General features: G+C 39.0%; 1 protein-coding gene across 7 annotated transcripts in view; it reads left to right on the top strand.

The window, feature by feature from the left end:
* kcnq5a (potassium voltage-gated channel, KQT-like subfamily, member 5a) overlaps window positions 1-25,211 on the top strand; it is a 138,678-nt gene that overhangs the window by 104,516 nt on the left and 8,951 nt on the right. For 4 of the 7 annotated variants that reach the window (XM_084392402.1, XM_084392405.1, XM_084392401.1 and 1 more), the window contains 9 exons: window positions 1,409-1,535; window positions 3,091-3,266; window positions 4,002-4,127; window positions 6,090-6,200; window positions 11,964-12,059; window positions 16,442-16,536; window positions 18,546-18,572; window positions 22,254-22,474; window positions 24,987-25,095. In XM_084392402.1, the coding sequence (XP_084248528.1) occupies window positions 1,409-1,535; window positions 3,091-3,266; window positions 4,002-4,127; window positions 6,090-6,200; window positions 11,964-12,059; window positions 16,442-16,536; window positions 18,546-18,572; window positions 22,254-22,474; window positions 24,987-25,095 (1,088 nt within the window). Of the gene's footprint in view, window positions 1-1,408; window positions 1,536-3,090; window positions 3,267-4,001; window positions 4,128-6,089; window positions 6,201-11,963; window positions 12,060-16,159; window positions 16,249-16,441; window positions 16,537-18,545; window positions 18,573-22,253; window positions 22,475-24,986; window positions 25,096-25,211 lie in introns of all 7 variants that reach the window. The other 3 variants (XM_084392407.1, XM_084392404.1, XM_084392403.1) reach the window with 2 other exon arrangements.

Raw genomic sequence — 25,211 nt, 5'->3', positions numbered from 1 at the left:
TATATATATATATATATTAACAATGCTGGGTAATAATTTATAGTAACCGTGATCAGATTTCAAAAATGAAATACTTGTAATTAGATTATATATATTTTTTAAATACTTATAATCAGAATACAGAATAATAGTAAATAATTCAGAATTTATTGATTTTCCCTAATTCTTCTTTATCTTTTTAATTGTCCTTTTATCAAAAGTTTTGTGGAATTGCACACACAGACTGACCACTACCCAGGTGAAAAATTGAGAGGCTGCACAGTTTATATATATGTAAACCCTACTTGGGGAAACCCTGATGTAATATAATGTTTAGTGCACTTCATGTTGGTGATAACAAAAAAATGGAATGGAAAATTGAATTTTTCTTACAAGATTATACTATTTAAATCAATGTTATAAACCAGTTAGGTCGAAAGTAATCTAAAAGTAATCAAAAAGTAATCAGATTATATTTCCTGTGAAATTATGTTTCTAACTACAATTTTAATCATGCAATTTGTATTCAGTAATGGACTACAGTTTAGTAGTTAAAGAAACTACTAAATACAGTATACATATTTTTTAAGGTTAGTATTTGTCAACCCCATTTGATATTTAAAAATAAATCAGGCACTATCAAAGCCAGACTTCATCTTCCAAGCTTGACTGCATTATTTCTTTGTTTGTTTGTTACTTTTTCTTTCTTATTTCTTAGTTTATTTGTTTTGTTTTGTTCGCTTGCTTGCTTTGTTTCCCAGTACTCAAGAATCAGTGCCAGGTGTTCCAAAAGCTTGTAAGTTTCAACTTTTCACCCGATTGTATGCGCATTTAGCATCAGTGAGCACTGCAGTGTAATGTAAGTGCGTGGTGTTTCTGTATGAGAGGTGCAGTGTTATAAACTCTATGCAGACAGATGTTTTAATCAGGTGAAACCCTCTGTGAACTCAACTGGGGTTTATCTAACAGTGCAATTAGCAGGCACCAGGAATGTGCCAATGATGGATTAGCTGAGAGGTCAATTATGTTACAGTAGCTAGACTCCTGTGTGAACCAGGTTGTATATGGTCCTGGTAAACCCTACGTTATGGGGACAAAATGCCCTCACAAAGTTAGCAATATCCAAAATTCTTGTCCTTGTGGGGACATTTTTTGATCCCCATGAAGTAAAGAGCTTATAAATCATACATAGTGATGTTTTTTGAAAATGTAAAAATGCAGAAAGTTTTCTGTGATGGGTAGGTTTAGGGGTAGGGGATAGAAGGTGTAAAAATCATTATGTCTATGGAATGTCCCCATAGCATATATACAATAAGCATATTCTGTACTTATTTTTTGTGAGATAGTTTTAATCCATTGCCATATTGTATTAATTGTATCCATTAAGAGGTGCATCTGATGTCATGAAAGGTCTTTTTCTGATTTGCAGGAGTTTGTGATGATTGTTGTATTCGGTCTGGAGTACATCATTCGCATCTGGTCAGCTGGATGCTGCTGTCGTTACAGGGGATGGCAAGGACGACTGCGCTTTGCTAGAAAACCATTCTGTGTCATTGGTAAGATAAAAAACGTGTTCTGTGAGTGTGCTCTCCACCCGTGTATGTGTGTTTGTAGAGGGTGATGGATCTGCTGTATTGGTGTGGATGTTGGCGGATGCTCGATAGGCTAATGATAACATCTCTGCCCAGAATTGATGACTGACTCAAACATACATAATGAAAGAGTTCTTTTTGAATTCCCTCTTAAAGGAAAACGAGCAATAACTGCCAATGAAGGATTACAGGCAATAAGTAAACAGTGCTATTTATATTTATTACACTAGTGGGGTATATGTGGTATTGTGTTGTATGAGGGTAATTTAGGCTCCTGTGTGAATATGTCCCATCAGAACCCCATCAGCACTCTGCTAACTCTGAATTATGAAACAGAAAGAAAAAGGAAACAATTTCCCCTCTCTGTCTTCTAATGTCCCATTAGAAATTGTGTAAAGTTCTTTGCATATTATATACACCGACAGACCCTTAATGAAGCTCACTGACTTTATGTGATAATTAACCACATCCTCTGTTGTTTGTTCTCTTTGCACACTAATATAAATATATTCATCTTCAACTTCATGCAGCACTTTTTCATGGCAACACAGCAACTATTAAAACATTTCAGTGGTTAAAAAAATAAATAGGTTTAAACAACTAATTAATTGAGAAACATTCTGGCAGTGACCTGATTTATGGGGTGTACTAGAATATGCTTTCATGCTTGATTGTTAAAAACTGACTCAAACGCACCATGTAGTTCCTGTTTCGATGAAGCCCCTCCTTCCGAAACTCGAAATGTGCTGTGATTGGTTAGCTGGCCCAGTGTGTTGTGATTTCCCGAACACGCGCTAAGCTTTGCCAATGTCACGCCCCTTACCATAACCCCCCAATTTCAAAACAATTCAAGCCTGATTCAGATGACCATGATTATGATTTTCGTAGTTTCTCTATTGGTCATGATTTTTTTTTTTTTCTATATTTTAGAATGGCTATTGTTCACAAGGACCCTAAACAGCTGCTTTCATTCCCATCTGTTTGTGTTCCTCAATGTTCCATTTTCACCATGTAGCAACCTTCAAACATTGTGAGATTCAAATTTCAAATAACAGACTTTTAGGAGGCCACTTTCAGAATGTGTGACACAAGAACAATCTTATGTCAAACCTCAAGTGTAACATTCAGAAGGAAAATATGACGGAGGTGATTTGAGTAAAGAACAATATTATCCCTAACCCTGGTTAATCTAGAGAGGTTTTTCAGAGTGCAGCAGAGCATTAGATATGCTGTTCTGTTAGGCTGTGGCTTCCCTGCTCTCTCTTGGCCCCACTCAGGGAAAACAACATAACAGACAAGTGAAACAGCCTAATTTTTGTAATATCTCTGTCCCTGATATCTGAGTGCTACTGAGAAAGCAAGCTTAGTTTATAGGTAAAAGGGCTTTGGTGCTTTTGAAATGGGTGGTGGGTGGTCCTAGTCCTAGTCCAATTATCAATATATTTATATTGTTCTATAGGTGTAAGCTTGTACAAATTATCACTGAATCTTTTCTCTCTCTCTCTTTTTTGTGTTTCAGACATTATTGTGCTCATTGCATCCATCGCAGTGGTTTCAGCTGGTAGCCAGGGCAATATTTTTGCCACGTCTGCACTTCGCAGTCTGCGTTTTTTGCAGATCCTGCGCATGGTGCGTATGGACAGGCGAGGCGGTACCTGGAAACTGCTTGGATCTGTAGTCTACGCTCACAGCAAGGTATACTGAATATTATTTGATGGCAAAAATTAGTAAATGAGCTCAGGTCATGACATTGCGTGTGAGTTTTCATGTCGAGGCAGACATGTGACCCCACAATCAACCTTTCTTTCCAGCACCGCTTGGACTGAAACTCCATCCACAGGCTGCAGCCAAACCACAAGCTTCCTCAGTCCTCAGTTACCCGCCATTTAGTGGAGAGATTAGGGGTCCCCGCAATGAATCATTATGGTCGATATAATAGCAGAGTTACTTATTTCTATCTCCTCTCAGGCTTAAGCGTTTACATTTTCCTGACATCTCTGATCAAACCAAAAAAACTAAACAAAACAAAAAACAGCCTAAACCAACCTGGTTTGCTTGTCTTTGCTAATTCAGCCTGGATTAAACTGGTCCTCCTGCCTGTTTCTTTAGCTGATTTGTTAACTTGTTAACAAGCTGGCCAACCTAACCAGCTGACAATCTCTTTAAAACCAGAAATATAAAAAAAAGTTTTAAATGACTGTATAAGCCTGGCCATGCTGGTATTATCTGGTTTAAACTGGTCTCCCATTCTGATGCTCAGCTGATTTAGCTGATCCTTTAACTTGAACAGATCGCAACCTCTTTAAAACAAGAAATGTTTAAAAACTAATTGAATTGAAGGTTAATAATTATGTTTCTGCAGGAAATATTCATATGTTTGTAGATATCTCTCTATTTGTTGGATGTTTAATATTGTGATATTTGTTCCAGGAACTTGTGACCGCCTGGTACATTGGCTTCTTGGTGCTGATCTTTTCTTCATTCTTGGTCTACTTGGTAGAGAAAGAATTTAACAAACAGTTTGCCACCTACGCCGATGCTCTTTGGTGGGGTACGGTAAGTCTACTTTAAATGCCTTAATGTCATCCTTTAGCTCTTCCTCAACCGTATTTGTGCAAATTTTCCTTGAAGTGGACACAAAAGTGGACACCTTTTTCATATCTATATAATATCTATATAGAATCCATCCTCACAGTGTGGTTTTAGGATGCTCATTTATATGCATTGCCAGTGTCTCACTGTATTTTATGCATTAATCAATAAATGAGTTACAACCATTGGCCGTGACAGGGTTTAGTTGTTGTGGTACACACAGCAGGACTGGTCATGGTTCCTCACCAGCTGACTTAACAAATCAATGCATGTAATTTCCTACTCCTACCAAGCACAAATGGAGCTGTTTCAAAGAGTTGTGAGGTCAGTTGAGGGTATAGTCTTCTGCTGTAGAGCTCAGATGCAGAGACAAACCAGCAGTGGGCCAATATTAAGCTGCCACACAGTATTTACACTGGGTTGAGCCCAAGCCAGCGTCTGGAGCTGACAGGCAGGCTTCCGAGGAGGAAAACAGGAGAACGGGAGTCTGGCTTTGTGTGTGAGCTCCCTCACTCCTACTCTTTGCCTCAATGTGCTGTGAAAGGCAGCAGTGCTCTTTGCATTTGACAAATCACTCACTTTTACTGGATGTGTTGAATTTGCTTTGGCCGGGCCTTTGTTTAAGTATCCCCTGCCTGCAAAAATCCAAAGCGCTCACTTATGAGTGTGGAAAGGAGTGCGAGATGTTAGACTGATCTTTTTTTATGACAAGCCACCAAAGTATTTCTCTTGCTGAAAGATGGATGTAATACCGTGCGTCTGTGTGGCCGTAACTTTAGAATACAGCTTGGTTTAGCTTTGGTGTTTATGGCTGTTTAGTATGGCATAACAGACAGAATTTAGTGCATGTTTGGTGGCCTTTGATTTTCCAATGCAACTTGGTCAGGATTCGATCTATGTTTGGTCATTATGTAGATTGAGTCAGAGTGTGAGAGGTTACTACTTCTCCTCATACATGGGTGAAGGTGATATGTTGTGAATTCTGTCCCTTTAAATATTAAGTTGGTTACGTGTGTGATATTTTAAGTTGCGTTGTACGCAAATAACGTTGTGAAGTGTTCTCAGCACGCACGGACTCAGCGTAATTGCCTATTCACTAAGCTACTCCAGTTGAGCTATCATATCGCGTGCACGCATTCATGTGCAGTGTTTATGTGCAAGAGAAAGTTTATGACAAAGTAAGTTTTCCTTCTATGTATATTGTTAATAACAGATTGTCACTGTATCCCAACTGTGCTAAATTAGAACATGTTTGTGGTGTAATTGACGTTTAGCGATCTTTCTTAGTGTAATTTGATCCTGCTTAACGAGCGTATTATCCCGCTAGCATCGCGGCTCGTATTGTTCATGTTTACTAGTTATTACCTTGAAGTGAACTTCTCCATGGATAATATCTTTCACTGGTTGTCATTTATTACTGCCTGTATTAATGAGACAGTCCAATTTCTATAATCCATTTTGGTGTTTGTCAATTTCATTGCATTATGCAGTTTGTTATTACAGGCTCATACTAATATATTTCTCGATTTATATTTCATGTATCAGTGCACTTTACAAAGATGTTCATATTTGAGTTTGCAGTCTCTTAAGTTGTTGAATAATTTTTAGACAGTGAATATTTATTTCTGTTATATTTTTTATTTCAGAAACTACCTCAAGTACACTTATGTGTATATGGTCACTCTTGTGCAATAAACGACTAAACTATCTGATGACTCTGACTCCCTGACCAGAGTTCTGCAGCGGTCAATAATATAATCCACCAGTTTTCAGTGGGGCAATCTCCAACATGATATGTGGAGTGTTAAAAGTACACTTCCGTCCTGCAACCAGACGTATATTTCAATGCTGTCTGCCTGTGGGAAGTCAAAATTTTATGCTTAACAATATGACCCTAGACTTTTAAACACAAATTTTTTTTTTCAGATCACTCTCACCACCATTGGATATGGGGATAAGACTCCACAGACTTGGACCGGACGGCTTCTATCTGCAGGTTTTGCCTTGCTGGGCATCTCGTTCTTCGCCTTGCCTGCTGTGAGTAACCTAAAAATGCCTCGGTTATGCGTCGATTGACGCTAAGGGAACGCTTTGCGTGATGACGTCTTGAAGCACATTTAAAATCAGTCCAGTGGTGTGATGGAACGTCAGAGGTGGGTGACGTCATGAACCAGGAAACTATAAAACCTGCCCAAAACAGAGCCGCGCTAGCTTCATAAAACCCTGAAATAGTCGCTGACAGGCACGTAGGAGAAATGGCAAGGTGACGCAGCGTCTAGTTCCCTCTTGGGTGTAGAGTCCAAGTTCAAAGAGTAGAACCTTGCAAATGTGTGTGGTGAGGACCAACCTGCCGCATCACAAACATCTTGGAGAGCAACTCCTGTTATAACGGCCTTGGAGGCCACCATACTCCTAGTAGAATGGGAACGGACAGCTATAGGTGAAGGCTGTCTGACCGATTCATAAGCAAGTTAGATAGCCTCAACCACCCACTTGCTCGTTCTCTGCTTAGATGCAGGGAACCCTTTGTTAGGGGGCCCAAAACATACGAACAACTGTTCAGATTTACGCCACTGGGCAGCTCTGTGGACATAGGCATCTAGCGCCCTGACTGGCCATAGCAAATTATTATTTTCCTAGTCCGAGTTCTGGAAGGGAGGAGGACAAAAGGCCTGCAGCATGATAAATCCTGGCTACATTAGTGGGGACCTTTGGAACATAAGCTGGTCTAGGATGAATGAACACTTTAACCATGCCAGGTGCAAATTCCAAGCACGGACAGTACTTGCAAATCCTTTTAAGAGACTTGATAGCGAGGAGGAACAAAGCTTTTAGGGTCAGGAACTTAGCCGGAACCTCCTCCAGTGGCTCGAAGGGAGCCAGGGAAAGGCCTTGAAAGACAATGGCCAGATCCCATGTCGGCACCCTGGTACGAGCTGCCGGCCTCAGCTTCAAAGTACCGAGATACCAACGGATCTTTACCCAAAGACATTCCACCCAAAGGAATGTGGTAAGCACCTATGGCCGCCACATAAACCTTCAAAGTGGACAGAGATAGACCTGCAGTGAACCGCTCCTGCAGGAACTCCAGCACTGTACCAACCTGGCAGTTAACTGGGTCCAACTGACGGTCATTACACCATGAAGTGAAAAAAGTCCACTTCAAGGCATAAAGTTTCCTCGTGGAGGGAACTCTGGAATGTAGAATGGTCTCTACAACCAGAGAAACCTGTCCCTATGAGCTAGGCCCTCTCAGAGGCCAAGCCCACAGGTTCCACAGTTCTGGATGAGAGATGGTGGTCCCTCTACAGACCCCGAGTCGAGCATCCTTCTAGGATCGCTCCCCAACCTGTGAGAGAGGCATCTGTCGTTAGCATCTTGCGACGACAAGAAGCTCCCAACACGGGACCCTGGGACAGGAACCAAGGTTTTTTCAACATAACCAGGGCATGTAAGCATCGCCGCATAACCCTGATCATGCGAAAGGGGTTGACCCCCGGGGAAAACCCTTTGGTCCTGAGCCACCACTGCAGGGGTCTCATGTACAACAGTCAAAAAGGTATCATGTTGGACACTGCTGCCATTAGACCCAACAGCGTCTGAAACTGTTTGACAGTGAGTGACTGGCCTAGCTTTATTCTTTTCACAGCTGAAAGGATAGACTCTATGCGTGCCGGTGACAGGCGTGCCTGCATCAACATTGAGTCCCACACCACGCCTAGAGAAGTGGTCCTCTGTAGCGGAGAAAGCACACACTTTTTGGCGTTTAACCGTAACCCCAACTCTTTCATGTGGGAGAGAACGACATCTCGATGCCGAACTGCCAACTGATGCGACTGAGCCAGAATCAACCAATCGTCGATGTAGTTCATGATGTGAATACCCTGCAGGCACAGAGGCACCAGAGCTGCATTTACGCATTTCATGAAAGTGCGGGGTGATAGTGCTAGGCCGAACATAAGAACTCGATATTGGTAAGCTTTGCTGCCGCAATCGAACCTCATGAACTTGAGGAACTTCCTGTGATATGGAAGGATGGACACATGGAAGTACGCATCCTTGAGATCTATTATGACAAACCAGTCCTAAGATCTGATCTGTGGCACGATTTGTCTCAGTGTTAACATTTTGAACTATAGTTGCATGACAGACTTGTTTAGCACTTGAAGATCCAAAATGGGACGCAACCCACCATCCTTCTTTGGAACTATGAAATACCGGCTGTAGAACCCGTTTTCCCTGTTGGAGTGAGGTACATATTCTATTGTCCCTTTCTCCAACAGGGTTTCCACTTCTTGTTCCATTACCAGAACCTGCTCAGGACCCACCACGGAGGATAGGACCCCCATAAACCTGGGTGGGCGAGACCCGAACTCTATTTGATACCCTTTTTCTATGGTCTGTAGGACCCAACGAGAAACATTTGGCAGTAGCTTCCACGCTGCCAAAAATTCTACTAGTGGTACCAGCCTCTCGAGACTGGCTTCTGGATTTTGTTGTGCAATCAGCCCGACGCCCTGTAACGACGAACCGGCAGTGAACGACCGAACTGACTGCTCTGGAGCCCTCCTCGGAGGGGGCGGGCATCCCAAGGCCACTACGTTTCCGGGTGGTCCTTGAGATATGTGCTCGCTGGAGACCGCTGTGGTGTTGACTGTTCCGTTTCGGGGGGGACTGCCCTCACTGGCCTGAGCCCTCGGTCGTCAGGACCTCTTTCCCGCAGCCTTCTTAGAGATAATGACGGTCCTCAGATCCGTCTTTCCCTTCGAAGACTGCGGGTGAGAGCGCCCTCCCTGTCCCCAGCCTTTCTGTGGGGGGAGCACGGGAGGCAACACTCTGCTTCTGGGTGGCACGGTGTGAAGAGCTGGCTTTTGAAGTTTGGGGCGGATCCAGCAGCCCCGGAGACATGAGAGCGACGGGGGAGAAGCTTCTGGAAAGCAGCTGCCTGCTTGACTGCCTCCTGGAACCTCTCGACGACTCGAAGCCAGAAGGTGACGGGTGCATCCATAAGAAAATTCTTGTCCTTTTCTTTGATATTATTCAGATTGAGCCACAGATGCTTCTCAGTGACTCCTCCTCAGAACTAGATAGTTACAGTGTCTGTACCTCAATCGGGGTGGAAGGAACCGCAGCGCGTGCTTCCAAACACTGAGAGAAGGAACTGGTTCTATCAGGTGAAGGCAGATATAAGGCTGTCTCTAACCCCGCTGATAGATCCATTTGCGAACCCCATGTCTGGGATCGCCACTGTGCCTCGGCAGCAGCGGGACCAGAGCCATGGGGAATGCAAGCCTGAGTGTCCTCGCTAAAGAACGGCAGGCGGGATCGGAGTGTCCGCATTGGAAGCACATCACAGTGCTCACAGCCAGCACCCCGAGTGCTGACTGTGCATGCTCCTCACCCAAACAAGCTACACAAAGAATATGTGTACACATCCTGAACTGCTGCTTGCTTGTCATGACTTATATATATATATATATATATATATATATATATATATATATATATATATATATATATATATATATATATATTAGATATAAAGACAAAACAACACCAAATATGACAAGGACAGTTTCACAATGAGCACTACTGAAGACACAGAAGACACTCTGTTTTAGGCAGGCTTTATAGTTTCCTGGTTCATGACGTCACCTGCCTCTGAAGTTCCGTCACACCATTGGACTGATTTTACATGTGCTTCAATACGTCATCAGGTGAAGCGTTCCCTTAGCGTCAATCGACGCAGCGCGAGTGTATTCTGAAAAACAGTGCTTTATATTACAATGGGTGTATAAAAATAGAAATGAAAAGTATAGTGTATATTCAAAAATGAAAATTCTGACGTCATTTACATTTATGTTCTTCAAAAACCCAATTGATTTGCTTTTATGAAACACAAAACATTGCTTTCTTCCATATAAAAAGCCAATGTCAAAAAACATTATGGAAGTATGACTTTAATGTCATGACTTCAAGGGCCCTATTTTAACGATCTAATAGCATGGTCTAAACCGCACAGCGCAAGTTCACTTAGGACATGTCCGAATCCACTTTTTCTAGTTTAACGACGGGAAAAATGGTAGGCGCGCCAGGCGCATGGTCTAAAAGGGTTGTCCCTATTCTCATAATGAGTAATGGGTGTGTTTTGGGATTTACATGCGTTAAACCAATCAGAGTCTCATTTCCCATTCCCTTTAAATGCCAGTTGTGCTTGTGCCATTGCAGATTCGCTATTTACATGACGGAATTTGATAGTGGAAAGACCAAACACGTCTCCAGATCACAAACAGAACTGCTCGTGCGCGAGGTAAAAGTGCGCAAGCAGACCATCTATGGCACAAGCCGGATTCCACCATATCTTTATGTACACAATAATAATCTTTTATATTGTAATCCTTTTATTTTAAATATTTGGCATGTTTGTGTGCTGCTGTGCGTCCCTGTGTGTTTAATAAGCAGAGTGAATGCGCGTTTTGGACCTGCCTATAGGCGCACATTACTAACGCGCTCATTAAATAACCAAAAAAATATTGCGATATTTTTTTGGTTATTTAATGAGCACTGTCTATTTCTGTTGCCTCAAATTAGCAACGCACCAGCAATGTGCCAGAACACACCTCGTTTTCAGACCAGCACGCCGATGGGCGCACAAATGGGCGTTCAAATGCATTTGCTATTTAAACAACATGGCGCAGGATGTGAAAATTATAACTGTGTCGGACTGAAACGAGCAAAAGACACTTGCGTCGCGCTTGGCACTGCATTGCGCCGGGTGTAAGATAGGGCCCCAAGTCTTTTAAAGTCATATAATAACTTAGTGTGTACATAACAACAATAATGAAAGCAAACAACTTAAAGAGCTGTAATGTAACATTGCCTACCCTAGCTTTAACGACCCCAATGACATCTCTTCTTTGATAACATGCACTGGCACAAGGGTTGAATATAATCCTTATATTCCGGCAGGGGACCGTTCTGCCAACTCTGACACCTCGTGTACTTCAGGGCGCAGCAGTCTCCGGCGAGCACATATCTCAAGGACCACCCGTAAACGTAATCCTTCCCCTCCAGCTACCCGTCACTTACATAAACATTGCAGGAATTAGCAAACAACAATCTGATCAATTCTTGATGGACAAAATCAAGTCCCTCTCTACATTTCTTCTCGTTTGAAAAGTCAATTCACTCTGGAATATATGACACAGTAGGGAAGAAAACACAATTTTCGTGCCTACTTTAAGACGTTGTTCACAAAAAAAATCTGAAAACCTGGTCACTATTCGCTTTCTTTCGGATATAAAGAGCTCGTTTTGTGTTCCACAGAAAGAAATAGTCATGTGGGTTTCAAAAGAATTTTCATTTTTGGATGAGCTGTTCCTTTAAAAAATAAATAAATAAATTAACAAGCAAGCGATTAAATTGTTCTGAGGTTAAGCATTAGGTTAGGTGTTATTTCATGAGACCTTTCTTATCCTGACTCTTTAAGTGATCTCACTTATGAGCGATAGGGGATTTGTGGTCTTTTAGGAGAAAATTTGAAATCACTAATAGCATTTTTGTGAGCCCAGGCAGGCTGTTTGTACTGTGATGATTTTTATGATGTGTTTGAGAACGCACAGTGTGTGTGCCTGTAAAGCCCCTCAGCGGCCTGTCTGACTCACTTTCGTCAATTGTTCTGTAATTCTCGGCTCACAAATGTGTGCTGCACACTCGCAGTCTCTCTTAGTCCAAATCAGCGGATTGAACCTTAGTAATAGGTGACGTTTGTTTTCTTTCTGTGGGTGGATGTGGGTGTAGGGTATTCTTGGCTCTGGCTTTGCTCTAAAGGTCCAAGAGCAGCACAGACAGAAGCACTTTGAAAAGAGGAGAAACCCAGCAGCCAGCCTCATACAGGTAAGCTCACCTCATTTGAAACACTTGATCAGTCAGACATTCTGATTGGAAGTAACTCATCACATGCTGCTTCATTAGCATTTAAAGGGGTCATATAATGGTACATGCACTTTTACAAGTTGATTGTACTGAAATGTGTGTTGGCAGTGCCTGTACACAACCATCATAAAATGATAAAAATCCATCCAGTGTTTTTTTTTTTAATCTTCTTATATGTTTTCCCCCATCTCAAATCAAGCCGTTTGATTTTGTGACGTCACAAAATCGACGCCCCTCCCACGATTGTTGATTGACAGCAGCGTTTCAACACAGACCCACCCTCGCTCGTGAGCGAGCTGTCAATCATAGTCCGCGCGGACCGGCGCGGTCATTGTTGATACGCTGGAGCACTGTCTTTGAGCAGAATGGCGTCAAAGCGATTTTGGTGTTCTGTTCTTGGGTGTAATAAGGAACACAGCAGTCATTTTGATGTTCCTAAATCCGAACCGCTGAAGACGCAGTGACTGAGTTTTGTTTTCGAAGGGAATATTCCCCACGATCAACGTCAATGCTTTCATGTTTGCACGAATCATTTCCCACACCAGACTGCTTTACAAACGAGGTCAGTATAAAGCTGGTTTTGCTAAGAAGCTGCTCCTGAAAAAAGGATCAGTACCAACTATTCGTGTTCCTGCTGCACCTCCAGAAGGTTCCCTTTATAGAAGTGAGTGTAAAGTTTTATTAACCTTTATAGTAATATTTATATTAATCTTTGCAAATCGCTTGCTGCACGCTTCGCGATGAATGCGGCTATTTACACTAAGGGGACATTATGGCATGTTTTCTATGTACGACGTTCTCAATATAATTCATAATCCCACGTTTATGAACAACGCGTTATGGTAATTGTGTTATTATTAAAAACGGTGTACGCACAGAACAGAGGGGCGGGGTGAGCAAAGCTCATTATCATTTAAAGACACATGCACTTAAACGGCGTGCTGAAAACAGAGCTGTTTTTGACCAGGTAAAATTAGTGTTTTCTTACAATACTAATGAGAATTTTTAATTAAAGTATATTACAAACTTTTAATTTAGACCCTAAAGAATCATATTAGCTTGTACAAAAATGGCATTATATGACCCCTTTAAAAAAAAAGTATAAACCTTTCAGTGCTACTGCATGAGCTAATGCTCAACTCTAAAACCAAAAAGAACTTGGCCAGATTTCTTCTATATGTATGATCTGCCCTATCTTGATTCTGATGCTCAAAGGTCAGTTTCACTGCAATGTACTCATACACTGCACACAGTTACCATGTTAATATATCAATATCATTTCATGCCTGCAAATTTGATAAAGGAACATATGGAAGACAATGACTCTCTGGCATTTAAATTGTTTGATGTGACAGTTTGAAATGAATAATTCACAAAAAAACACGGTTAATTACAAAATTAAAATCATTTTCTTTTATTTGACTTCTTTTCCAGTTAAAACATCTAAATATTATCATAATGATAATAATAATAATATAAAAATATATATTTACTATCTGCATATCTTATGCTTTTGATATGATTTTGCTTTTCAAGTAAATATTTTTTTTTTCATAAACAAATAATAATAGTAATAGTTACAAATAGTTTCTATCTGCATATCTTATGCAATTTTATGTTACTGTATATGTTTAGATATTCGAGGGATACTTAGATATTTTACCAGACAGCAAGACAAAAATACTGATTAATAAGGATTGTTTTTGTAGTGAACCATGTTAATTTTTTTAAAACAAAAGAAGAGAAAACGAACTATTACACGAGCATTGATTACATGGGGACTATTATCTTCCATCAGAGCCAAAGGAAACACTTGCCGATATTTATGATGTGTTTCCACGGAAGGAATTCTGAGCAAGGGCCTCCCTGAGGACAATAGCTCTTCCTAATGGAAGGTGCATCCTTCTCCTCTAGCAGGAGAAACAGATTTACTCCAGGAAAATGTGCACATACACACACACACATATCTACAAAAAATGAAGGTCCTGTAATATTATAGAAATGAGTTACTTCCTTTTGGCTGCTGTCGAAAACCCACAAGCAATTTCTCAACTATTTTAACCACCATGACCCCTTTTCTTTCTCCAGATTGTTTTCTGATATTGCAGACAGAGAAGATCTCATACTGTATATACACTGGTCCTTATGTTTATTTTGTCTCTCTTCCTGCTCTGTCTTTAACCCTGACTTTAATTTTCTTTTCTTTTTCCAAAGGCCTTTCAGTTGGCATCCAACCATCCAGCTTCAATTACTGTTGTCAGTAATTGTGTATTTTGACCATGGTGTATTCTTTAAGGTGTAATGTTGCAGGGACTGCATCGGTGCATCATTTCTCATCATTTGTGCTCTCTCACCCTCTCTTAAATCACTTCAGGTCTTTATATAACCCATGAATATATATCTTAATTATGATCTGTGGAGTATGACTGTCAGCTATGTCTGGGTTTGGATTCTTTCCTGCATGTTACGATTGCTGTTTTCTCTTTACTGACATTTTTGTACAGAATGATGGAAAATATCCCCTCCCTCCTCACTCCTGTCACGCAATTTGAGAGCACCTTCTTCAGTCTTTCACTCTTGTGATGTTTTTCCTTTTCACAACACGTCCTCTGTTTCTTGCTTATTGTTTTTTAACGCAGTTACTCATCTCAACACATACAACTTATTATAAGTCATAAGTAACACACATTACTTATTACCATTATCACATTATTATAAGTCAGCATGAAACAATAACTTTCGTAATGCATATTCCTGGTTTTATTGTGAATGATTCACCAGTTCACATTATTAGAATTATTTTTTTTGTCTTTGTAATTTTTAATGAAAATGACTTCTTCCCTAGCAACCATTTTCCATTATACTGGCGTCACTTAGGTCATGATTGGATAATGTAGTCAGATAACAATTTAGGTATTGTTTTCTTAAATTCGCATTCAAGTCTTGCTTCATTCTAATAATCGTTCTAATTTCCAATGAATAAATTGCACCCACATTTTTTTCAGTTCACTTATATACATCACAAATTCAGAAGAAATTAAATGCAAGCAGGGTTTAATGCCGAATTTTATTTTATTATTATTTATCCAAATATTGATAATACATATTATGTAATTCTGTTTAGATTGAAATAATGCTGAGTATATTTTAAAGCCAGATGGCCACACATAAACATATAAGTAAATGTGGATAGGAGCAGGCTTCACTCAATGTGTATACTTGTCAACTTTAAGAGTGCTGGCCTAGATAATTAGAGAAAGTGGGAAAGAGGCCGCACTATGCATATATATACTTTATTTTGCACAGACGCGTTAACATAAACATAAACATATGACATATTAACACATATGAGGCCACAAACAAAGGTTTGCACTTGTTAAGGTAAAAATTAGTTTTATTTTAAAAGGATTGTGCTTTATAAACACATATTTGCATACAAACTCTTTTCACTGAATAATGTATGCCTCTTTTCATTCACCACATCACTTTTAAGTCCCCTGGCTGTTTTAATGTTGTGTGTGCCACCAAGACATTTATTCAACATTAATCCACTCTCATTTTGGACATGTGAAATTTACGTTCGCAATTTATTTTAATTATAAGGGAGTCCAAAAACCTCACAAATCTGGAATTCAAAGTATACTGTAATTTAATCTTGGAAATAAGTGTTAGTATTTTAGAAAATTGAAACAATGAAACATTATGACATAAAATGAATAAAAAATATTTAGCAAATTAGTGAGATTATGATCATGTGACTCTCTGGACAGATTCCATTGAAGCTCAAGATGCTCTTCGGATCATTCTCAAATAATTCTGCAGAATATGATTATCAGGTTTTACATAAACTTGTGAAGTTCATGCAGCTCAAGTGCTGCTGTTATTAAAGCAAAAGAGAGACATACCAAATACTAGCATTTTGAACAAAATGAAATCAGTGGTTTGAAGAAATGTCTTGAGCCCAATCAGTGATTCACTGGCTGTTCCCTCACCATGCTATTGTCTTTCTCCACCTGTGTCCCCGTGTGTGTGTGTGTGTGTGTGTCTGTCTCCTGCACCAGGCTGCGTGGCGTCTCTACTCCACAGACCTCTCCAGAACATACCTGAGTGCCACATGGCTGTTCTATAAAAGTGTTCTCCCTCCTCAAAGGCATGTATCTATGCAGTGAACTGATGGAAGAGCGCTTACATGAACCGGTTGTTACTAATCTTTTTTTTTCCTTTTGTTGTTCTCCTTTTTTTTCCAATCCCTGCTTTTTCCTGGCCTTGTGTATTTATCTTTTTATTTTCTACTCTCTTCATTTCCCTCTCTATTTTTCTGGTTTTGTATATTCTGCACGTAGTGTGTGTGGCGTAGCTATGCGGCTGATGAGAACTCGGTTTCCATTGCTACCTGGAAGCCTCATTTGAAGGCGTTGCATACCTGCAGCCCTACAAAGTAGGTACAACTCTGGCAGCTGGTGTCGTATTTGGTGTCAGTGCTTCTGTAGCTCTCATTTTCCCACTTCCCTCAGCAAATAAACTGTTTTCACTCAATCTGTCTCTCTTCCTAAGCATAATCATCTCCTGTGTACCCTACCGTAGTCTCGTTAGATATCCAAGCTTTTTTAAAAAACTCATTAAGTCACTGAGCAAAGGCACATGGCCAGGTGTCAAAAATACATAGAAATGATACCAAGTTAAGCATGGTTACTTTGTCAAAACTTAAAAATAATATTTCAAAGTGGAAAATAAACTTATTTCTCAGCTTTTGAAATGTATTGCTGTTGAAGCAGTTTCTGCCACTGAATGCAAAAAAAATAATAGGCAATTGTGTTTTTAATCTCACAATTCTTTATTTGAGCTTATATCTTGCGATTCGAATTGCATTATAACACAGTTATGACTTTATTTCTCACTTCATGTGTTTAGATCTCACAATTTGGAGTTATCTCGCAATTCAGACTTTTTTCTTAGAACTGTGAGTTTATATCTCGCAATTCAGGCTTATTTTTCAGAATTCTGAGTTTATATGTAAGATTTTTTTTATATCTCTTAGAGAAGTGTTCTTCAACCCTGCTCCTGAAGGACCTCCAACACTGCACGTTTTCTTTGTCTCCCTAATCAAACACACCTGATTCAACTCATCAGCTCATTAACCCATGTGATAATGAGCTGATGAATTGAATCAGGTGTGTTTGATTAGGGAGACAAAGAAAACTTGCAATGTTGGGGGTCCTTCAGGAGTAGGGTTGAAGAACACTGTCTTATAGTTTATATATCTTTTAAGGGTTGGTTCAAAATTGTGAGATTCTAACTTTTAATTGCAGTATATGACATCAGAAACGTGCAGTTTTGAAGTCTGAATAGTGAGATGTGAGATATTTTATTCCATGGTGTTTCCATAGATTGCTGAAATTACCAAACTGTAGATGTAGATACTTGGTTTTCATTAATAAAAACTATTCTAAATGGTAACATTTTCAGTTATTAAAAACAAAGAACAATACGTTACTTGAAATTTTTAAACTTAAATTTCAGAATCAGATGATTTTATAGTATTTTGACATTGGAATAGTGTTGTTTACAGACGGAAATATATTCATTCTCGTGTTCATTGTATCACACACTCAAATCAAGTTTGTCAGTCTTTGACAACAGTTATAACTATAATGCTTTGCTTTAGGTCAAAGACTGTGGTGGTGACTGATGAGACATTTCTTCATGATATTAAATAATTGTAAACTTTAGTTAATACAAATTACCCAAATAATTCTTAATGAAGTACAGTTACTGAAATACTTCACAGCCATATGTACAGCAAGATTCAGTTTTTTACTAGGAACACAAGCCTTCTGTACAACTGAAGCGTCAAAGTTTCAGTTTGGATGAGAGCCACAGACTCACACCTGCTTCCTTCTGTAGATCCTGTGGCTAACTGAAATTTCGTTGCCCAGAATAGATAAATCACATCACACAGAAGCCAGGACAGTTTGTGGACAGACACCTGAAGACAGACACACGGCAATGCTCTGACAAATGGGTGTTCTGTTGTATTAAGGCCAATTTCTTGAGTAATTACATACTAAACAGCCCTTGATAACACAGCTGTCCCTCTGCTAGCGCTCGTCTTAGTCAGCTTGACTGTGCATTGCTCATAGCTTGCATGACAGCTTGTTTGCTGCTTGTTTATACTGTCTTTAAAAAGACTCTCCATTTCTTTCTACTCTTAACGTGTGTGTGTGTGTGCTGATGCTTACTTATGTTTAATTTCCTTTTTTAACATTTAAACTGTATTTTGTGTGACACAGTGTGAAATATATTGGTGTGTCATTCCCAAAATGAATCACTCAGTATATTTCAGAGGCATCTGTGTCTCTTCTGTAGTCTCCTTATTAGTTTCTGTCATTCATGTGAAGTGTTAATATCCTGCCTCTTTTCTCTCTGTTTTTTAACTAACACCTGAAGGAAAGACCAGGGGGAATCCATCAGCAGGTTTGTTGTTCTCGTATCTACATCATCCTCCTAGTGTCCGGAATGTTTTACTTTCTTGAGTATCGATTGTGTTTTAGCTTCCATGGCTTCAGTAGGAATAGGGAGAAGAATTAAGTCCATTCAGTCATGGCATGTTACATGTCTTGCTTTATCATTCATTCCCTCTGATTTTCTTTTATTTGAAGTACAGTAGTAGCTATATATGGTATGTACAGTCATCGCTCATTATCACAAAATAAACCAAGACAGGATCATCAGAATCCCAGTGTATAGCTAATTATATTGTCTCTCTTATTATTCATGGACATGACGTATATTTTATTTGATCTTACTTTTACATTATAGCTTAAAGGGGTCAGTGAGTTTAAAAAAAAAAAAAGAAGAAAATAAATTAATACTTCTATGCAGTAATGATGCATTCAATTGATCAAAAGAGACCGTAAAGATGTTTACATTATTACAAAACAAAAAAATCTATTTTATATAAATGCTGTTCTTTCAAACTTTCTATTCATCAAAAAGTCCTCAAAAATATATATTATAGTTTCTACAAAAATATTAAGCAGAACAACAGTTTTCAACTGTGATGATAATAATACAGAATATTAATTAGGCACCAAATCAGCATATTAGAATGATTTCTGAAGGATCATGTGACACTGAAGACTGGAGTAATGATGCTGAAAATTTAGCTTTGCTATCACAGTAATAAATTACATTTTAAAATATATCAAAATAGAAAGAATGTTATTTTAAATTGTAATAATATTTTGCAATATTAATGTTTCATCTGTATTTTGATTAAATAAATGCAACCTTTGTTGCAAAAATATACATGATCCCAGTCTTTTGAACAGAAGTATAATTGAATCCAGATATTATTAATAATATTATTAATATAACATATAATTGTTTTAGTGAGTTGACCAATATAATGTTATATATAATTACATAATAATGTATTAATAATATAAATATTCTAGCTAGAGAGAAACCAGAGAGTGATGGGTGAAACATGAAAGTAGCACCAGTATGTTGTTTTGGACAACAGACAAATATAGTTTAGTGGTTTAGTTTCACTACTGCATTAGCATCAATTGTCTAGTCAGAATCAGCAGGTATTCCAGAAAGCCGTTTAAGTCATAGAATAGTAGTTTAAATGTGGAGCAGCTTCTCTTTGCTAACTTTCAAAGAAGGGAGTGTGAAAGACACTGTGATTAGACACAATGGTGTCCATCTGTACTAAAATGTGCGTGCGTGCGTGCGTGTGTGTGTGTGTGTGTGTGTGTGTGTGTGCGCGCAAATGTGTGCACATGCAGATCTCTTTCTATTATATTGTTGAGTACTTTAGCCTACTTTTCTCTGTCTACGGGCATGGACTATATAACATGATGCACTTTTGTCAATTTGGATATCATTTATATTGACCAATAAATATTACTGCAGTCATGAAAGATGCAAAGATCACTGCATGCATGCATTAAGTTCTGTTTTACATTATTGTCCTTTACTTTTTTATACTTTTATACCCCCCACCCCCCATAAAAATGCATATTACTATGTAATAGCAGCAAGAAATATTGACTGCAGTTACAGACTTAGCTGTTGACATTTAGGACTCTGCATGTTGTTTATATTCATTAAAGACTGGCGTATCTGCAAGGCCATAGTGTAGTCAGATGTTTTTAGTCAGGCTGATGATGTTTTGTCTTTTAATTTTCATAGAATCCCATCAGGAGTGGAGCTTATTGCTCAGTGCTTGTAAATAATGGATGCACCCAAAGCCTTTTCCTTATTTGTATCCTCACACTTTCAATTAGTGCTGGAATAGGATGTTTGCACGGTTCATATTAGATATGTGAAGTGCAGAGCACCAGTGCTCAGACTTAAATGAAGTCGTTTACAGTTGAAAAAGCTCACAGTGTGTGGCAAATGTGTCATTAAATATGATGGAAAATTAACCTTTCAATTGCAAAGGCATTACAGCAAGCAGCTAAGCTGTGAATATTTTTTTCATAGCTTATGGAACTTTGTACAGTAAATGGACGACCATGAAGTCTTTAAGGAAACATTAGGTATAATCCACAATCCACATAATCCATTTGTACTGGATAGAGTGAAAAGAATTAAATATTTACAGAAAGAAAATGTATAATTAACCAACAAATCCAAGAACGTTTGTCAAAGTTAGTTGGTTGTTAGACAGGTTTTGTACACTGTTTATGTGAATATACTTCTAGTGTGGATGTGTTTGTGAGTGTGTGTGGTTTGGAGCACTTCTAAAGTAATTCAAAACTAATTCAACTTTTTATTACCATGTTTGGTTGCAAAAACACACCAATTTATTTTGCGCTTTGCTCCATATTTACCACCAAGTGGTGGCTCTGTTTCTGTGTTGCACTATCCATATAATTCTTCCACATAAGGAAGATGTTTCTGCTCACAGTCTAACTCATCTACCATCTGTCTCCCTCATTTCCATAGTAAGGGTCATAGTAATAGACAGAGGCTCTTCAGGAGGTATACCACACGGATATATAGGTACCCAGCATCCCCCACTGCTCCAGCAATATGACCAATGTGAATGCTGACTAACCTTATGCATGAATGATGAGGGCCACCTCAGATAACCCCGCCCCTTTACAGACCCTACAGAGGGTTTAATATGAGGGTCCTGTGCCTGTTGCCTGAAGGATTTAACTGCCACTGACTGATTTATCCAACACCCCCTATCTGACATGCAGAAATTACTCTACAATATACAATTTTACAGATATAATTATTTAGTCTATGTAACATCCATGTAGCTAAATAATGTTTTACCTTTAAACTACCAGCATCCCATACTGTAATATATGCAGGAATAATGATTAATTCAAACCGTTTTAAAGGTTCAGTTCAGTTATGAAGGATGTCTATGACAGTACTCTATATGTCTCAGTTTGCATCCCACCTATTAAACACATTAGTCATAAACTTGCACGTTGCATATGCATGAACTTTGGCTCTATATTATTGTACAGTAAATCATCTTTACAGCATTATGTCTCCACTCTCCTTTACACTACATCTCTTTCACACACAAACTACTAAGCATGAGCTAAAAAGCACAGTGTAGTATGTATATATCCAGCATGATTTAAGAACCCCAGCTTATGGAGTTAAGGATGTCTTTGATGGAATATGTATATAGTTGCTTTGCACCTAAACTGTTTATTATGACATGCCTCTCCGGGCCTCTACGTCAGGCCTAGAAAGGCGGCTTATGGAGATGTTGTCAGGCTGCTCCACATTGAAGGTAGCAACAGAACTAGGGTGGACTAGAGTCATGCTTCAAAAAGTTGCTTGCTGATCGGTGGAAACCTTGGAATGGGATTTGTGTTGCATGATGTTCTTTTGATGCAATTTAAGTATAAGACAGTTTATGGGGCTTCGGCAAAGAAAATCCTAGTAAGATCTAAGTTAATGAAAAAAAAAAAAAAAAAAGTATTGTTTTACTGGAGGAATCTGGTAAAAACTGAGGAAAGGAAGCTTGTAGGTCCAAAATAAACCATCACAGCTGTTTTTATTTAAGTTAGTTAAATACCTCTTTCTCTCCATTCCATGTTTAATTATTTTTCTGTTTATTTGTCCCTTCCCACTTCCCGGCCTCTTCCATCCCTCCACTGTCCTCTCCTGCAGCCAAAAGTTAAGTTTTCGTGAGCGTGTGCGGATGGCCAGTCCTCGTGGTCAGAGCGTAAAGAGCAGACAGATGTCAGTGAACGACAGACGCTCTCCTGGCACAGAGGTGGGTGTGGAGGGCAGCAGCCCTGCCAAGGTCCAGAAAAGCTGGAGCTTCAATGACCGAACACGCTTCCGTCCATCACTCAGACTCAAGAGCCAGTCTCGCACAACGACTGAAGGTGAAGGGCTTTTTTGATTGGTCAAATCACTGATTTCCCAGTTCTTACTAGCTGATAATGATTCCTGGGGTTTATTTACTTCAAAAAATTACTTCATTTTGTTTACAAAGTGTTTTTTCTGTTATCTGCTAGTCTTCACACCTTTTGGCCCTTTTAGAAATAAGAATGAGTCTTTTCCTATATACCTTATTGTTATTGGTGTTTTTCTGGATTTATCCCTGAAGGCAGGATTTACACACACTATTGGGCTGCAGTGGGAGAACATGGTCTCTGTTTGCACTAGTTATCCTTGGCTCATGCTCCCATCACCAGAATGCCCCTCAGGGAAGAAGAGAGCAAAGCAGAGACAGAGACATTGTTTATAGGAGGATATTTAGTATTGACAGAATACTGCACATTAGTCACAAAGGGCCGAGAACCCATAGTCCCATGGGAAAAGAAAACATAGTGAGAATGTTGTTTAATAAATCTTTAGCAAAACTTTTAAAACCAACAACTCAACATATTGCAATAAAATTTTTCTGTTAATTGGCCTTGTCAACATAGTGAATTTCCATGTGAAAACAGATGTTTGTGATTTTTTTAATGTTGAACAATGATGTAAAACAATAGATCCATGTGGCCCACATCACAGCAAGTAAAAAATATTACATAGATCTTTTTTTTCAGCAGATATGGTAAGTTATGTGTCCAAGGTGACAGCATGAAAAAAATCAATTACTGAAATGCTTAAAGATTTAATTTTAATACATTTTTCAGAAAGCACTTTATTTCTTCAGTCATTTTGCTTCTCAAGTAAATATATCTTATGTGTAGATATTTGTACTGGAAAACAAAGTTTTCAGGTTAAGTTTGTCATTTTCACCAGAAGATTAAGTTTTTCTGATAAAAAATTATGAGGTAAAAAAAAAATGTGTACATGGGTGTACCGTTCACAATAAGATCAATAACATGCATTTAGAAAATAGATTATTTTGCTAAATAAAATGTTGGTTTAGAAGAGCACATTTAATTAAAGCTGAATTAGCAAACAATGTGATATAAAATACAGAAATGTGAACTGTACACAGAAATGTAGTGTTTTAAAAACTAGCTTGTTGCTGGAAAAGCTGCCTAAATTGTCAGTCTATTAAAGAATAGTTCACAACTTCTCAAAGGTAGCCCAATTCAGCAGAATTTGCAAAGGTAGCATCTGAGTGTCAGCAGCAAACTAGTCTCAGCCCTATGTGAGACCCATCAAGCTCAAATTAATCTCAAACCTGCAGTTACCACACACTGGCTTTATCCTCTTATACACACATTATAGATCCACCACATATGATAGCCTATAAGACAGTGGAGCAAAGGGGAATACAATTCTTCACATCTTGATAGCAATCTCTCTTCCAGGCAGCATTTATCTGTGTCATGTACTACAAGTGCTGACAGTTTAAATGGAGGAATTCGTTCATTCTACAAGCATCATATCCAGATATTTTGTCTGTGATCTGTTTCCTTTTGTTTTTGATTTACGCATTTTGGCAAACGCTTTTATCTAAACTTTTCATTGGATTCAAGATACAAAAAATCAGTACATTTATTTATAGATCAATATATAGATCAATTTAAAATGATCAGCTATAGTATGCAAAAGACTAATGCTGATAGTTTTGATTAACTGCGTGAAGGCACTTTCATAATCTAAAGTTTTTTTCTCTGGGTAAAGTAATTAAATACGTGCCAAAACAAAATGAAACCTATGCAAAATATAGCAGGGCTCAACAATACGTACTGCCAGGTGCCAGTGGGAACAACACTCAGGACAACTGTCGGAACTGTCACTTTCCCTATAGGGCGTCATGAAAGTTTATCCTTTGCTTGTGTTTTTAAGCCATGCCAATTGAAATATTCAAGCGCAAGGAGGTGCAAAAGAGAACTCAGTTTGGTACTCGCTGTGTGACTCATAAAGTGCAACTCATAAAGTGACAGCAGCCTAATATTCCTGCTGCGCTGCTGTCTGTTTTTTGAGTTGTCACTTTATGAGTTGCACGGATCCAATATTTTTATTTTTATTAACTGTTTTACGTTCACTTAAGCCACAACCGACTGTGTTTACTAGGATACTCGCCAAGATGGGCATATTTGTATAAAATTGTGTGTGAATTTTACCATTCCAGCGCAAGAAGAAGCAAAAGAGAACTCAATTCAGTATTTGCATGCTGTCTGAGACGCGGCTTTTTTGGGCGCACGCTATGGATGTGTGCGCACACAAAACTTCTCACACAGCGAGTACCAAATTGAGTTCTCTTTTGCATCTCCTTTTTATGCTGTACAGCTCTGTGGAGAGAGGGGTGGCCTGTGGTCTGTATGTGTCGGTCAAGGGAAAGATTTGATTTGAATGCTATTTTGATTCATAGCTGTATTGATCTGCCCTTGGCTTTCTCTACTTTTCAGCCTAGTTTTGTTTTCAGCCTTTTTGAGGATCTGCTTCTTGATGTGATTCACATTCTTTCCCTTTCTCTCAAACACACAGCTGACACTAATCTTGGACCGGATGATGCTTTTGATGAGAAGGGTTGCCATTGTGATGTGACTGTGGAAGATCTGTCTGCCCCACTAAAGGCCGTGATCAGGGCCATCAGGTTAGTTTGACTTCCCAGTGTGCTTTGTTCTCCCCTAAAGAAAGTTTGAAGGATTGACACTGTGGTTGCAGAGTTAAACGCACTCATTTTGACCTCCCTGCCCTGTTGCTGGAGAC

Source organism: Rutilus rutilus, assembly GCF_951802725.1.
Source record: "Rutilus rutilus genome assembly, chromosome: 20".
NCBI lineage: Eukaryota > Metazoa > Chordata > Actinopteri > Cypriniformes > Leuciscidae > Rutilus > Rutilus rutilus.
This window is presented reverse-complemented; position numbering and strand designations above follow the sequence as displayed.